The sequence below is a fragment of the Urocitellus parryii genome, chromosome 12 (genome assembly GCF_045843805.1).
Source record: "Urocitellus parryii isolate mUroPar1 chromosome 12, mUroPar1.hap1, whole genome shotgun sequence".
NCBI classification, from domain to species: domain Eukaryota; kingdom Metazoa; phylum Chordata; class Mammalia; order Rodentia; family Sciuridae; genus Urocitellus; species Urocitellus parryii.
Window position 1 is genome coordinate 91,795,837 of NC_135542.1, and position 13,785 is coordinate 91,809,621.

The 13,785-nt window shown below is 43.4% G+C and overlaps 1 protein-coding gene across 1 annotated transcript in view; it reads left to right on the forward strand.

The window, feature by feature from the left end:
* Alms1 (ALMS1 centrosome and basal body associated protein) overlaps nucleotides 1-13,785 on the forward strand; it is a 202,233-nt gene that overhangs the window by 76,981 nt on the left and 111,467 nt on the right. The window contains exons 9-14 of the mRNA XM_077791989.1: nucleotides 5,158-5,532; nucleotides 8,638-8,873; nucleotides 9,018-9,567; nucleotides 10,408-11,406; nucleotides 11,962-12,420; nucleotides 12,709-13,481. Of these exons, the coding sequence (XP_077648115.1) occupies nucleotides 5,158-5,532; nucleotides 8,638-8,873; nucleotides 9,018-9,567; nucleotides 10,408-11,406; nucleotides 11,962-12,420; nucleotides 12,709-13,481 (3,392 nt within the window). The remainder of the gene's footprint in view (nucleotides 1-5,157; nucleotides 5,533-8,637; nucleotides 8,874-9,017; nucleotides 9,568-10,407; nucleotides 11,407-11,961; nucleotides 12,421-12,708; nucleotides 13,482-13,785) is intronic.

Genomic DNA, 13,785 nt, shown 5'->3' on the forward strand with positions numbered 1-13,785 from the left:
TCTGCCACTGAGCTACAGCCCTGGCCCTGGCCCCCTTTTGAGAATTTTACTATCTTAATATCAAATGTTCATAAGCATAGTGTTTCTATCCTTTTACTGTGGTCTTTTTCATTTCAACAATATTTTGTAGTTTTCAGCTTATAAGTCTTGTACTTTTTGTTAATTTTAAGTTTAAATCTTCTTAATGATATTACACATAAGAATGTTAATGTCACTTTTGGAGAATTCATTGCTGGTATGTAGAAGTAAAATTGAATTTTTTATATTAATTTTGTAAACTATAGTCTTGCTGAACAGCTCATTCTCATATTTTTTTGCTTGGATTTCTTAATTTTTAATATAATACTACATTATCTTTGAATAGTCTTTGACTATAGATAGAAATTACCAGATGGGGCCATGGGTATGAGATTCAAGGTAAAGCCCTTAGCAATTTGGAATAAGCCCTGGAGTCTTAAGTCATAGAACGTGCACACCTATGCCATGAAACTTTGCTAATTTTTCTAAAATATGCAGCCCCATCACAGAGTGATAATAATAGCTAACATTTATTACTTGCTTACTTTGCTAAGCATTTACTTATTGTATAAAATTTATGTTAATATAATTATATATTAATTTTATAGCTATACTTTTGGTGATGTCTACTGCTATTATTCTATTTGATCATTGAACAAAATGAGACTTAGAGAAGTTAAATGACTTGTCCAAGGCCCCATACATAGTAAAGTGGTGGGATGCCAGTCATGAACCCAAGCAGTCTACCCCTTCAGAGCTGCTTTTCTACTTCAGTATCACATTTTGTTTGTTTCTTTCTGGGCACTTTTTTCAGTTGCATTGGTCTACTTGTCTATCCTATCTTAAATATTACAGATTTCATCTTTTAAAAAAGCATTTTAAAAGTTAATTTTTAATTTCAACATAAAAATTATATGTATTTATGGGGTTCAAGGTGATGTTTTGATACATGTAGACATTGCAATAATTAAATCAAGCTAATTAACATTTCTCACCTCACATTAAGATGAGAACATTTAAAATCAGAGCTTTATTATCCCCCCCCCACCTCCTCCTTTTCTGTGCTAGGGATCAAATTTGTGGTCTTACATGTGTTAGGCAAGCCAGAGAGCTATTATTCTGTTTTTTGTTTATTTGAAGTTATTTTAAAAGCAAGAAGAGGGCTACAAGCAGTAGAGAGAAAATGAATCACTTTACCCTCAGCAAGGTGGTTTCAGGAAGGCTGGTGGATATAGAGATTTATATGTATATATTTATATATTGTTTTATATGTTTTGGTTCTACCCTTTGTTTTTATCAAACCCTTTATGTTTTTAATCAAAAATTTTTTTGACAGATTTAATTCTCACTACCTTCTAAGGCTGCCTCAATATTAGGTATCCCAATTTTGAAAGGGAAATTATGCAAGACACATAGAATGAACGAGAGTGAGAGCCTGGTAGCCTGTGCTGCCATCTCAGGCCACTCATTTCATTCATACTATCTTTTATCTTCTATAAACTCAACTCATATTCTCCTTGAATATTGATGATATGTTCTCCTTTCTCCATGTCAGATCTCAACTCTATCTGATTGATTACCAAGACTTTCTATTTATTCAATCTTCATTTTCTTTCCTGTACATTTTGGTACCAGGCAAGGCATTTTGTTGTTGTTTGCATTTACCTTCCTACCTGTAGAGTTGTGTTTATTCTTTTGATATTTTACTTCTGGTTTTCCCTTTCCTGGGATGATGACGTTTCCTTTCTTCTACAACATTCTAGTTGTAATTTCAGGCTTAGCTTAAGAGTATTTGATTATTTCATTTCCATATTGTTCTCCCCCCTCCTTTTAAAAAAATTTAAATGTCCCTCTTACTTTTCATAAATATAGCACACCACTATTTATAAAAATTTTCTTCTTCATAGGCTGGGGTTGTAGCTCAGTGGTAGAACTCTTGCCAGCATGTGTGAGGCACTGGGTTCGATTCTCAACATCACATATAAATACATAAAATAAAGGTCCATTGACAACTAAGAAATTTTTTAAAAATTTTTTCCCTCCCTCAGAGAGAACATCATATTTCATTTCAATTAATGCTGAATACAAACCATGGTACATACTAAAGGCAGGGAAGTTTTAATGATTATTTTCTAAAAGCATCAGTTATTGTGGTACAGTACTGATTGTCCTTAGCTTGTTTACAGAAGCAGATAGAAACATGGTGGGAAATAATGCTTTGTGCAAAAAGTGATCTTAATTTTGAGATGTTATCTATACTTAAGGCTTCAGTTACTTTCTATAGTACCAGATATAGGACTCCCATCTAGATGTGTCTTGTACTCCAGATATTTCTATCTGATTGTCTATGGAATATCTTCATTTGGTTGTCTCAGAGGCACCTTAACTTCAGAACTTCAAACACTGGACAAATCATCATCTCTTCAAACCTTCAGTATTTCTTCTAATTGTGTGAAGGTCTGCTAAGCCAAGTCAGAAATTTGTGTTTTTTCACCTTCATCCTTCTTCAGTTACCCAATACTGTTGATTCTAATTATTATACTCTCAATTTCTCTTTTTGGGATTACTGCGTTAGTAATAGAAAAGAGGTCATCTTTTCTGCCATTCTATTTTTTTTTTTTTTATAAAAGCCAGAATAGTCTTTTTTTACAAGGCAGACTTGATAGTGTTACTTTTAGTTTGAAACCCTTGTTTTACCTCAGGACGAATTGTAAATTCCTCAGGATAATTTAAAAACTCTTTGATATATTGTAAAAGGTCCCTGCTCATATCTTTAGCTTTACCCTTACTTGCCTTTTTAATCATATTGAACTACTACTGTCATTTCCTCATGCTAAACCCTCTTGTCTCCTCAACCTTGCAGATACTCTTTGCTCTGTTTGGAACATTTCCTTTCCCCACCCTTTATGCCCCATCTTTGCCCAACTTATGTTTTTTTTTTTTTTATCCTTTTATTCTCAGTTTTTTTTTTTTTTTTTTTTTTTTTTTAGGCCGGGGGAGATCCTTCCTGGTTTTTACTTTTAGCAGCTTACTCCAATTATTCAAGTTTTCTTTACTAACCTTTTTCTTCTTCGTAAGGTATTTCTACTTAAGGTATTGCTATCTTATATAAACTGTTATATCTTTCAAGAATCTGGGTTCTGTATCTTAACTCCTTGGCTGTTTCTTAACTCATTTGTTCCCTTCATGATATCACTGATAATTTGTAATGATCAAAGAAATGTAAAGTCAAAAAGTTAGGAAGTTGTTTGGAATAAAAAGATTTTGTGTTATTAATCTGTTTTGTTTTTTTTCTCGACTTGGGCCTATTTTATTTCCTCACAAAATATTCATAACCCATATTACTTCTCAGGTTGCAGTGCAGTTTTTACATATTTTCTTTTGCTTTCAGTTTTTCTGTATAGTTGATACTTCTAATTCTACGATTCATGCCTCAACTCATCTTCTTCTGTATTTAGCTACTTTGAAGCTCACCAGAGGCCTTTTAGGAAGGGCAGTCAGTTGTAGTGAAAAGAGTTCATTACTCAGAGTTAGAATTGAAGGGTTAAGGTACTAGTTTTTGTCATTTGTTTTAGAACTCTAGAAAAATTGTATATCTTCACTATTCAACATGTGGTCTAAGGACCAATATATTACATTGAGTATCACAAGAGAACAAGTAAAAATGGAGAATTTCAGATCTCATTAGATCTGCTGAATCAGAGCCTGCAAGTTAACAAGATAACTCACATTGAGAAGCACTGTGGTATAATTACCTTGGAAACTCAGTTTTGCTGTATGTAAAAGATAGGTAATGTGTGCTGTGTATAGCAACCATATTATATCTAACATACCCTATTTTGCCTCCTCCTCTTAGGATGGAAACTCTGTGAAGTAGGAATTGTCTGTCTTTTTTTTTTTATTATTGTATTTACCTTTATCTAGGATGATGTCTGGCACATCATAAGGATTTATATTTTTTTGAATGAATAAATGAATTAATATACAACTTGTTAAATCCTTTTATTGTGTTGTAGTCATTCATTTACACTGCTATTTAGAACTACTTTGATTTAGATTTACTCTAGTAGTGAAAATACAGAAAATTTGTATTATTGCAGAAAGTTCTGATGGGTTGTTCTGTTTAAACACTCTTATTCCCTTTTTATCTGCCTTGAATCTGTATTGATGCATTATAGTTCTTATCAAAGTGGTCAACAGTTCCCCATGCCTATAGAATTAAGTTCAAACTTCTTAGTGTACCTTTAGTCTTATACAGTTTCATATACTTAATAAAAAACATGCCAGTCACCATGGCACATGCCTATAATCCCAGCAGCTCCAGAGGCTGAATCAGGAGGATTGGAAGTTCAAAGGCAGCCTCAGAAACTTAATGAGGGCCTAAGCAACTGAGCCAGACCCCATCTCTAAATAAAATATAAAAAAGGGTTGGGGATGTGGCTCAGTGGTTAAGTGCTGCTGGATTCAATCCCCAAAACGAAAAGAAAACAATGTCTATATAGATCTCTCTTTCCATATAAAATATATGTAATATATAAGGAGTTGGTCAAACTCACTGCATATATAGCATCTGTATTGCATTGCCCCTGTGGCACTTGAGGCTGAGAGGAGCCCTTGAAAATAAGCTAATAATAAAAGAAATTTCCCTGACAAAGAACCTTATGTTTTCTGTCAGCATTCATGACACAACAACAGACTATTAGATTGCAAGCAGATTGAAATCAAATCCCAGACCCAATGGTATTTTGCTGTCCCATTGAAAATTCTTTAAATAAATTTTTAAGATCTATAAAATATTTCATTAAGTTGATATTACTGTTACTCTATTGTTGATAATTTTCACTTTAGTTTGCTTTGTAATTAGTGTCTTCATGGACATTTGTTTCCTTTGATGATTATTTCCACAGGATTCTTTTTATTTCTTGTTTTGGTACCAGGGATTGAACTTGGGCACTGGACCACAGATCCACATCCCCAGCCCTATTTTGTATTTCTATTTAGGGACAGGGTCTCACTGAGTTGCTTAGCGCCCAGCCATAGATTTCATTTCTAAAAGTTTAGAGGCCCAAGGAGGTGAGGCTTGTTTGATTTCTTTTTTTATTGACAAAATTTATAATATTAACAAATCTATTTCTTTAGGAGACTCTTCTGAAGGAAGCATACCTGAAATAACTCAATCCAAGTTGAAATTGGGTATCACTACCACTACTGAAGATTCAGACATTGAATCTCATTTATCCTTATACCCTGAGGACTTACCTCAGTTGGCTATAAGTTCTTTACAAGGGAATACTATTGGTCTACACACTGATGCTCCTAACCAAATGGCATTGACCCATAGTCATCTAACTGAAGAGAGTCTAAAAGTCTCAGATAATTCTGAACCAGCTGACCAGAAGTATGGGATGCCAATAGAACCACCTCCTTCCTACCCTTATAGGGAGAAGCCCAGTATTTTATACCAACAGGGCTTGCCAGATAGTTATCTAACTGAGGAGGCACTGAACGTTTCAGGTATTCCTGGATCAGATGACCAGAACACTGGTATACCTACTGTACCATCCATTTCTCACTCACCTAGAGAAAAGACTGGTATTTTCTACCATCAGGCTATGCCAGGTGGTCAGATACCTGCAGAGGCCCTGAAAATTCCAGCTGCTCCTGGACCAGCTGACCAGAAGACTGGCTTACTACCTGCAACTTCTCCTTCCTACTTACCAAGAGATAAGGCTGGTATTTTCTACCATCAGGCCTTGATGGGTGGTCAGGTACCTTCAGAAGCTCTGAAAATTTCAGCTGCTCCTGGACCAGCTGGCCAGATGACTGGTATACCACCTGTTACCTCTGTTCCCTACTCACAAAGAGAACAGCCTGGTGTTCTCTACCAGCAGGTCTTATCAGGAGGTCAGATACCTGTAGAGGGTTTGAAAGATTCAGTTGCTCTGGGACCAGCTGTCCAGAAGACTGGCATAACACCTGCAACCTCTATTCCCTACTCACAAAGAGATGAGCCTCGTGTTTACTACCGAGAGGCCCTACCAGGTGGTCAGATAACTGCAGAGACCCTGAAAATTTCTTCTGCCCCTGGACCAGCTGGCCAGAAGACAGGCATATCACCTGTAACATCTCCTTCCTATTCACCAAGAAGTCAGCCTGATGTTTTCTACCAACAGACTCTGTCAGGTGGTCAGATACCTGCAGAGGCCTTGAAAGTTTCAGCTGCTTCTGGACCAGCTGGCCAGAAGACTGTCATAACACCTGCAACCTCTCTTCCCTATTCACAAAGAGACCAGCCTGGTGTTTTCTACCGACAGGCCTTGCCGGGTGATCAGATATCTGCAGAGACCCTGAAACTTTCATCTGCTTCTGGACCAGCTGGACAGAAGACTGGCATACCACCTGCAACCTCTATTCCCTACTCACAAAGAGACCAGCCTGGTGTTTTATACCGACAGGCCTTGCAGGGTGATCAGATACCTGCAGAGGCTCTGAAACTTTCATCTGCTCCTGGACCAGCTGGACAGAAGACTGGCATACCACCTGCAACTTCTCCTTCCTATTCACCAAGAGATAGGACTGATGTTTTCTACCAACAGACTGTGTCAGGTGGTCAGATACCTTCAGAGGCCCTGAAACTTTCAGCTGCTTCTGGACCAGCTGGCCAGAAGACTGGCATACCACTTGCAACCTCTGTTCCCTACTCAAAAAGAGACCAGCCTGGTTTTTTCTACCAACAGGCCTTGCCAGGTGGTCAGATAGCTTCAGAGGCCCTGAAAGTTTCAGCTGCTCCTGGATCAGCTGGCCAAAAGGCTGGCATACCGCCTGCAACTTCTCCTTCCTATTCACCAAGAGACAAGCCTGATATTTTCTACCAACAGGCTGTGCCAGGTGGTCAGATAACTTCAGAGGCCCTGAAACTTTCAGCTGCTCCTGGACCAGCTGACCAGAAGAAGACTGGCATAACACCTGCACCCTCTGTTCCCTATCCACAAAGAGACCAGCCTGGTGTTTCATACCGACAGGCCTTGCCGGGTGGTCAGATACCTGCAGAGGCCCTGAAACTTTCAGCTGCTCCTGGATCAGCTGACCAGAAGACTGGCATACCACCTGCACCCTCTGTTCCCTATCCACAAAGAGACCAGCCTGATGTTTTCTACCAACAAGCCTTGCCAGGTAGTCAGATACCTGCAGAGGCCCTGAAACTTTCAGCTGCTCCTGGACCAGCTGACCAGAAGACTGGAATACCACCTGCAACCTCTGTTCTCTACTCACAAAGAGACCAGCCTGTTATTTTATACCGACAGGCTTTGCCGGGTGATCAGATACCTGCACAGGCCCTGAAACTTTCAGCTGCTTCTGGACCAGCTGGCCAGAAGACTGGCGTAACATCTGCACCCTCTCTTTCCTACTCACAAGGAGACCAGTCTGATGTTTTCTACAAACAAGCCTTGCCGAGTGATCAGATAACTTCAGAGGCCCTGAAACTATCAGCTGCTTCTGGACCAGCTGGACAGAAGACTGACATAGCACCTGCAACCTCTGTTCCCTACTCACAAAGAGACCAGCCTGGTGTTTTATACCGACAGGCCTTGCCGGGTGATCAGATACCTCCAGAGGCCCTGAAACTTTCATCTGCTTCTGGACCAACTGACCAGAAGACTGGCATAACATCTGTGCCCTCTGTTCCCTACTCACAAAGAGACCAGACTGGTGTTTTATATCGACAGACCTTGCCGGGTGATCAGATACCTGCAGAGGCCTTGAAACTTTCAGCTGCTTCTGGACCAGCTGGCCATAAGACTAGCATACCACCTGCACCCTCTCTTCCCTACTCACAAAGAGACCAGCCTGGTGTTTTCTATCAACAATCCTTGCTGGATGATCAGATACCTGCAGAGGCCCTGAAAGTTTCAGCTGCTTCTGGACCAGCTGGTCAGAAGACTGGCATAACATCTGCACCTTCTGTTCCGTACTCACAAAGAGACCAGCCAGGTGTTTTATATAGACAGGCCTTGCCAGGTGATCAGATACCTTCAGAGGACTTGAAACTTTCAGCTGCTTCTGGAACAGCTGGCCAGAAGACTAACATACCAACTGCAAGCTCTTTTCCCTACTCGCAAAGAGACCAGCTTAGTGTTTTCTACCAACAAGCCTTGCCGGGTGGTCAGATACCTGCAGAGACACTGAAACTTTCAGCTGCTTCTGGACCAGCAGGCCAGAAGACTGGCATACCACCTGCAACCTCTGTTCCCTACTCACAAATAGACCAGCCTGGTGTTTTATACCGACAGGGCTTGCCAGGTGATCAGATACCTGCAGAGGCCCTGAAACTTCCAGCTGCTACTAGACCAGCTGACCAGAAAACTGTCGTAACACCTGCACCCTCTGTTCCCTACTCACAAAGAGACCAGCCTGGTGTTTTATACCGACAGGCTTTCCCAGATGATCAGATACCTGCAGAAGCCCTGAAATTTTCCATTGCTCCTGGACCAGCTGGCCAGAAGACTAGCATACCACCTGCACCCTCTGTTCCCTACTCACAAAGAGACCAGCCTGGTGTTTTATATCGACAGGCTTTGCCGGGTGATCAGATACCTGCAGAGGCCCTGAAACTTTCAGCTGCTTCTGGACCAGCTGACCAGAAGACTGGCATAACATCTGTGCCCTCTGTTCCCTATTCACAAAGAGACCAGCCTGGTGTTTCATACCGACAGGCCTTGCCGAGTGGTCAGATAACTGCAGAGGCCCTGAAAGTTTCAGCTGTTCCTGGACCAGCTGGACAGAAAACTGGCATACCATCTACAACCTCTCTTCCCCATTCACAAATAGACCAACCTGGTGTTTTCTACCAACAAGCCTTGCTGGATGATCAGATACCTGCAGAGGACCTGAAAGTTTCAACTGCTTCTGGACCAGCTGACCAGAAAAAGACTGGCATAACACCTCCACCCTCTGTTCCCTACTCAAAAAGAGACCAGCCTGGTGTTTTCTACCGACAGGCCTTGCCAGGTGATCAGATACCTGTAGAGGCCCTGAAACTTTCAGCTGCTTCTGGACCAGCTGACAAGAAGACTGGCATAATATCAGTGCCCTCTGTTCCCTACTCACAAAGAGACCAACCTGGTGTTTTCTACCAACAAGCCTTGCTAGGTGATCAGATACCTGCAGAGGCCCTGAAAGTTTCAGCTGCTCTTGGTCCAGCTGACCAGAAGACTGGCATACCACCTGTACCCTCTCTTTCCTACTCACAAAGAGACCAGCCTGGTGTTTTATACCGACAGGCTTTGCCGGGTGATCAGATACCTGCAGAGGACCTGAAAGTTTCAGCTGCTTCTGGACCAGCTGACCATAAAAAGACTGGCATAACACCTGGACCCTCTGTTCCCTACTCACAAAGAGACCAACCTGGTGTTTTCTACCAACAAGCCTTGCTAGGTGATCAGATACCTGCAGAGGCCCTGAAAGTTTCAGCTGCTCTTGGTCCAGCTGACCAGAAGACTGGCATACCACCTGTACCCTCTCTTTCCTACTCACAAAGAGACCAGCCTGGTGTTTTATACCGACAGGCTTTGCCGGGTGATCAGATACCTGCAGAGGACCTGAAAGTTTCAGCTGCTTCTGGACCAGCTGACCATAAAAAGACTGGCATAACACCTGGACCCTCTGTTCCCTACTCACAAAGAGACCAGCCTAGTGTTTTATACCGACAGGGCTTGCCGGGTGATCAGATACCTGTAGAGGCCCTGAAACATTCATCTGCTCCTGGACCAGCTGGACAGAAGACTGGCATACTACCTGCAACTTCTCCTTCCTATTCACCAAGAGACAAGCCTGATGTTTTCTACCAACAGACTCTGTCAGGTGGTCAGAAACCTGCAGAGGCCCTGACAGTTTCATCTGCTTCTGGACCAGCTGACCAGAAGACTGGCATACCGCCTGCAACCTCTGTTCCCTACTCTCAAAGAGACCAGCCTGGTGTTTTCTACCAACAGGCCTTGCCAGGTGGTCAGATACTTGCAAATGCTCTGAAAGTTTCAGCTGCTCCTGGACCAGCTGGCCAGAAGACTGGCATACCACCTGTTACCTCTGTTCCTTACTCACAAAGAGACCAGCCTGGTGTTTTTTACCAACAGGCCTTGACAGGTGGTCAGATACCTGCAGAGGATTTGAAAGATTCAGTTGCTCTGGGACCAGCTGGCCAGAAGACTGGCATACCACCTGCAACCTCTCCTTCCTATTCACCAAAAGAAAAGCCTAATATTTTCTACCAGCAGGCCTTGCCAGGTGGTCAAATACCGGCAGAGGTTCAGAAATTTTCAGCTATTCCTGGAACAGATGACCTGAAGACTGGGTTACCAAGTGTATTGTCACCCTCTGACTTACAAAGAGAGAAGCCTGGTGTTTTCTACCAACATGCCTTGCCAGGTGATCAGATAACTGCAGATGCCCTGAGAGTCTCAGCTACCCCTGTACCAGGTGATCAGAAGACTAGCATACCACTTGCACCCTCTGCTACCTACTCACAAAGAGACAAGCCTGGTGTTTTCTCCCAGCAAGCCTTGCCAAGTGGTCACATAGTTGCAGAGGCTCTGAAAGTTTCAGCTGCTCTTGGATCAGCTGGCCAGAAGATTGGCATACCACCTGCAACCTCTCCTTCCTATTCACCAAGAGATAAGCCTGATGTTTTCCACCAAAAGGCCTTGCCAGGTGGTCAGAATCCTACAGAGGCTCTGGAAGTTTCAGTTGCTCCTGGACTAGCTGACCAGAAGACTGACATATCACCTGCAACCTCTCCTTCCTATTCACCAAGAGATAAGCCTGATGTTTTCTACCAGCAGACTTTGCCAGGAGGTCAGATACCTACAGAGGCCCTGAAAGTTTCAACTGCTCCTGGACCAGCTGGCCAGAAGACTGGCATACCACCTGTTACCTCTGTTCCCTACTCACAAAGAGATGAGCCTGATGTTTACTACCGACAGGCCTTACCAGGGGGTCAGATACCTGCAGAGGCCTTGAAAATTTCATCTGTCCCTGGACCAGCTGGCCACAAGACTGGTGGTATACCACCTGCAGCCTCTCTTTCCTATTCACCAAGAGACAAGCCTGATGTTTTCTTCCAACAGTCTGTGCCAGGTGGTCATATACCTTCAGAGGTCTTGAAAGTTTCAGGTACTTCTGTACCAGCTGATCAGAAGACTGGCATAACATCTGTAACCTCTGTTTCCTACTCACAAAGAGACAAGCCTAGTATTTTCTACCACCAGGCCTTGCCGGGTGGTCAGATATCTGCAGAGGCTCCGAAAGTTTCAGCTGCTCCTGGACCAACTGGCCAGAAGACTGGAATACCACCTGTTACCTCTGATACATACTCACAAAGAGACCAGCCTGGTGTTTTCTACCAACATGCCTTGCCAGGTGGGCAGATACCTGCAAAGATTCAGAAAATTTCAGCTATTCCTGGAAAAGATGAGCAGAAGACTGGGTTACCAGCTGTAAAGTTACCCTCTGACTTACAAAGAGAGAAGCCTGGTATTTTCTACCAGCAGGCCTTGCCAGGTGGTCAGATACCTGCAGAGGTTTTGAAAGTTTCAGCTACTTCTGGACCAGCTGGCCAGAAGACTGGCAAACCACCTGTAACCTCTCCTTCCTATTCACCAAGAGATGAGCTTGATGTTTTCTACCAAAAGGCCTTACCTGGTGGTCAGATAGATGCAGAGACTCCAAAACTTTCAGCTGCTCCTGGACCAACTGGCCAGAAGACTGGAATACCACCTGCACCCTCTCTTCCCTACTCTCAAAGAGACCAGCCTGGTGTTTTCTACCAACATGCCTTGCCAGGTGGGCAGACACCTGCAGAGATTCAGAAAATTTCAGCTATTCCTGGAAAAGATGAGCAGAAGACTGGGTTACCAGCTGTAATGTTACCCTCTGACTTACAAAGAGAGAAGCCTGGTATTTTCTACCAGCAGGCCTTGCCAGGTGGTCAGATACCTGCAGAGGCTTTGAAAGTTTCAGCTACTTCTGGACCAGCTGGCCAGAAGACTGGCAAACCACCTGTAACCTCTCCTTCCTACTCACCAAGAGATGAGCCTGATGTTTTCTACCAAAAGGCCTTACCCGGTGGTCAGATACCTGCAGAGGCTTTGAAAGTTTCAGCTACTTCTGGACCAGCTGGCCAGAAGACTGGCAAACCACCTGTAACCTCTCCTTCCTACTCACCAAGAGATGAGCCTGATGTTTTCTACCAAAAGGCCTTACCCGGTGGTCAGATAGCTGCAGAGACTCCAAAACTTTCAGCTGCTCCTGGACCAGCTGGCCAGAAGACAGGCATACCACCTGTTACCTCTGTTCCCTACTCACAAAGAGACCAGCCTGGTGTTTTCTACCAACATGCCTTGCCAGGTGGGCAGACACCTGCAGAGATTCAGAAAATTTCAGCTATTGCTGGAAAAGATGAGCAGAAGACTGGGTTACCAGCTGTAACTGTAACGTTACCCTCTGACTTACAAAGAGAGAAGCCTGATGTTTCCTACCAAAAGGCTTTGCCGGGTGTTCCGAAACCTGCAGAGGCCCTGAAACTTTCAGCTGCACCTGGACCAACTGAGCAGAAGATTGGCATAACACCTGCAACCTCTGTTCCCTACTCAGAAAAAGACCAGCCTGGTGTTTTCTCCAAGCAGGCCTTGCCAGGTGGTCAGACAGCTGCAGAGGCTCTGAAAGTTTTAGCTGCTTCTGGACCAGCTGGCCAGAAGACTGGCATACCACCTGTTACCTCTCCTTCCTACTCACCAAGAGATGAGCCTGATGTTTTCTACCAAAAGGCCTTGCCGGATGGTCATATACCTATAGAGGCTCTGAAAGTTTCAGCTGCTCCTGGACTAGCTGACCTGAAGACTGGAATATCACCTGTTACCTACTCACAAAGAGACCAGCCTGGTGTTTTCTCCCAGCAGGACTTGCCAGGTGGTCACATAGCTGCAGAGGCTCTGAAAGTTTCATCTGCTTCTGGACCAACTGGCCAGAAGTCTGGCATACCACCTGCAACCTCTCCTTCCTATTCACCAAGAGATAAGCCTGATGTTTTCCACCAAAAGGCCTTGATAGGTGGTCAGATACCTGCAGAGGCTTTGAAAGTTTCATCTGCTCCTGGACCAGCTGGCCAGAAGACTGGCATACCACCTGCAACCTCTGTTCCTTATTCACAAAGTGACCGGCCTGGTGTTTTCTACCAACAAGGTTTGCCAGGTGGTCAGATACCTATAGAGACTCAGAAAGTTTCAGCTGTTCCTGGACCAGCTGGCCAGAAGACTGGCATAACACCTGCAACCTCTCCTTCCTACTCACCAAGGGATCAGCCTGATGTTTTCTTCCAACAGGCCTTGCCAAGAGGTCAGATACCTATAGAGGGTCTTAAAGCTTCAGCTGTTCTGGGACCAGCTGGCCAGAAGACTGACATACCACCTGTATCCTCTGTTTCCTTCTTACCAAAAGATAAGCCTGGTGTTGTCTACCAACAATCCTTGCCAGGTGGTCAAGAGGCTCTGAGAGTTTCATCTGTTCCTGGACCAGATAACCAGAAGACCAGGATACCAACTCTAACCTCTACTTCCTATTCACCAAGAAATAAGCCTGGTGTTTTCTACCAACAGGTTTTGCCAGGTAGTCATATACCTGCAGAAACTCTGAATGTTTCTCTTGCTCCTGGAGCAGATGACTGGAAGATTAGTATACCTACTATAACTTCTCCTTCCTACTCGTTTAGAGGGG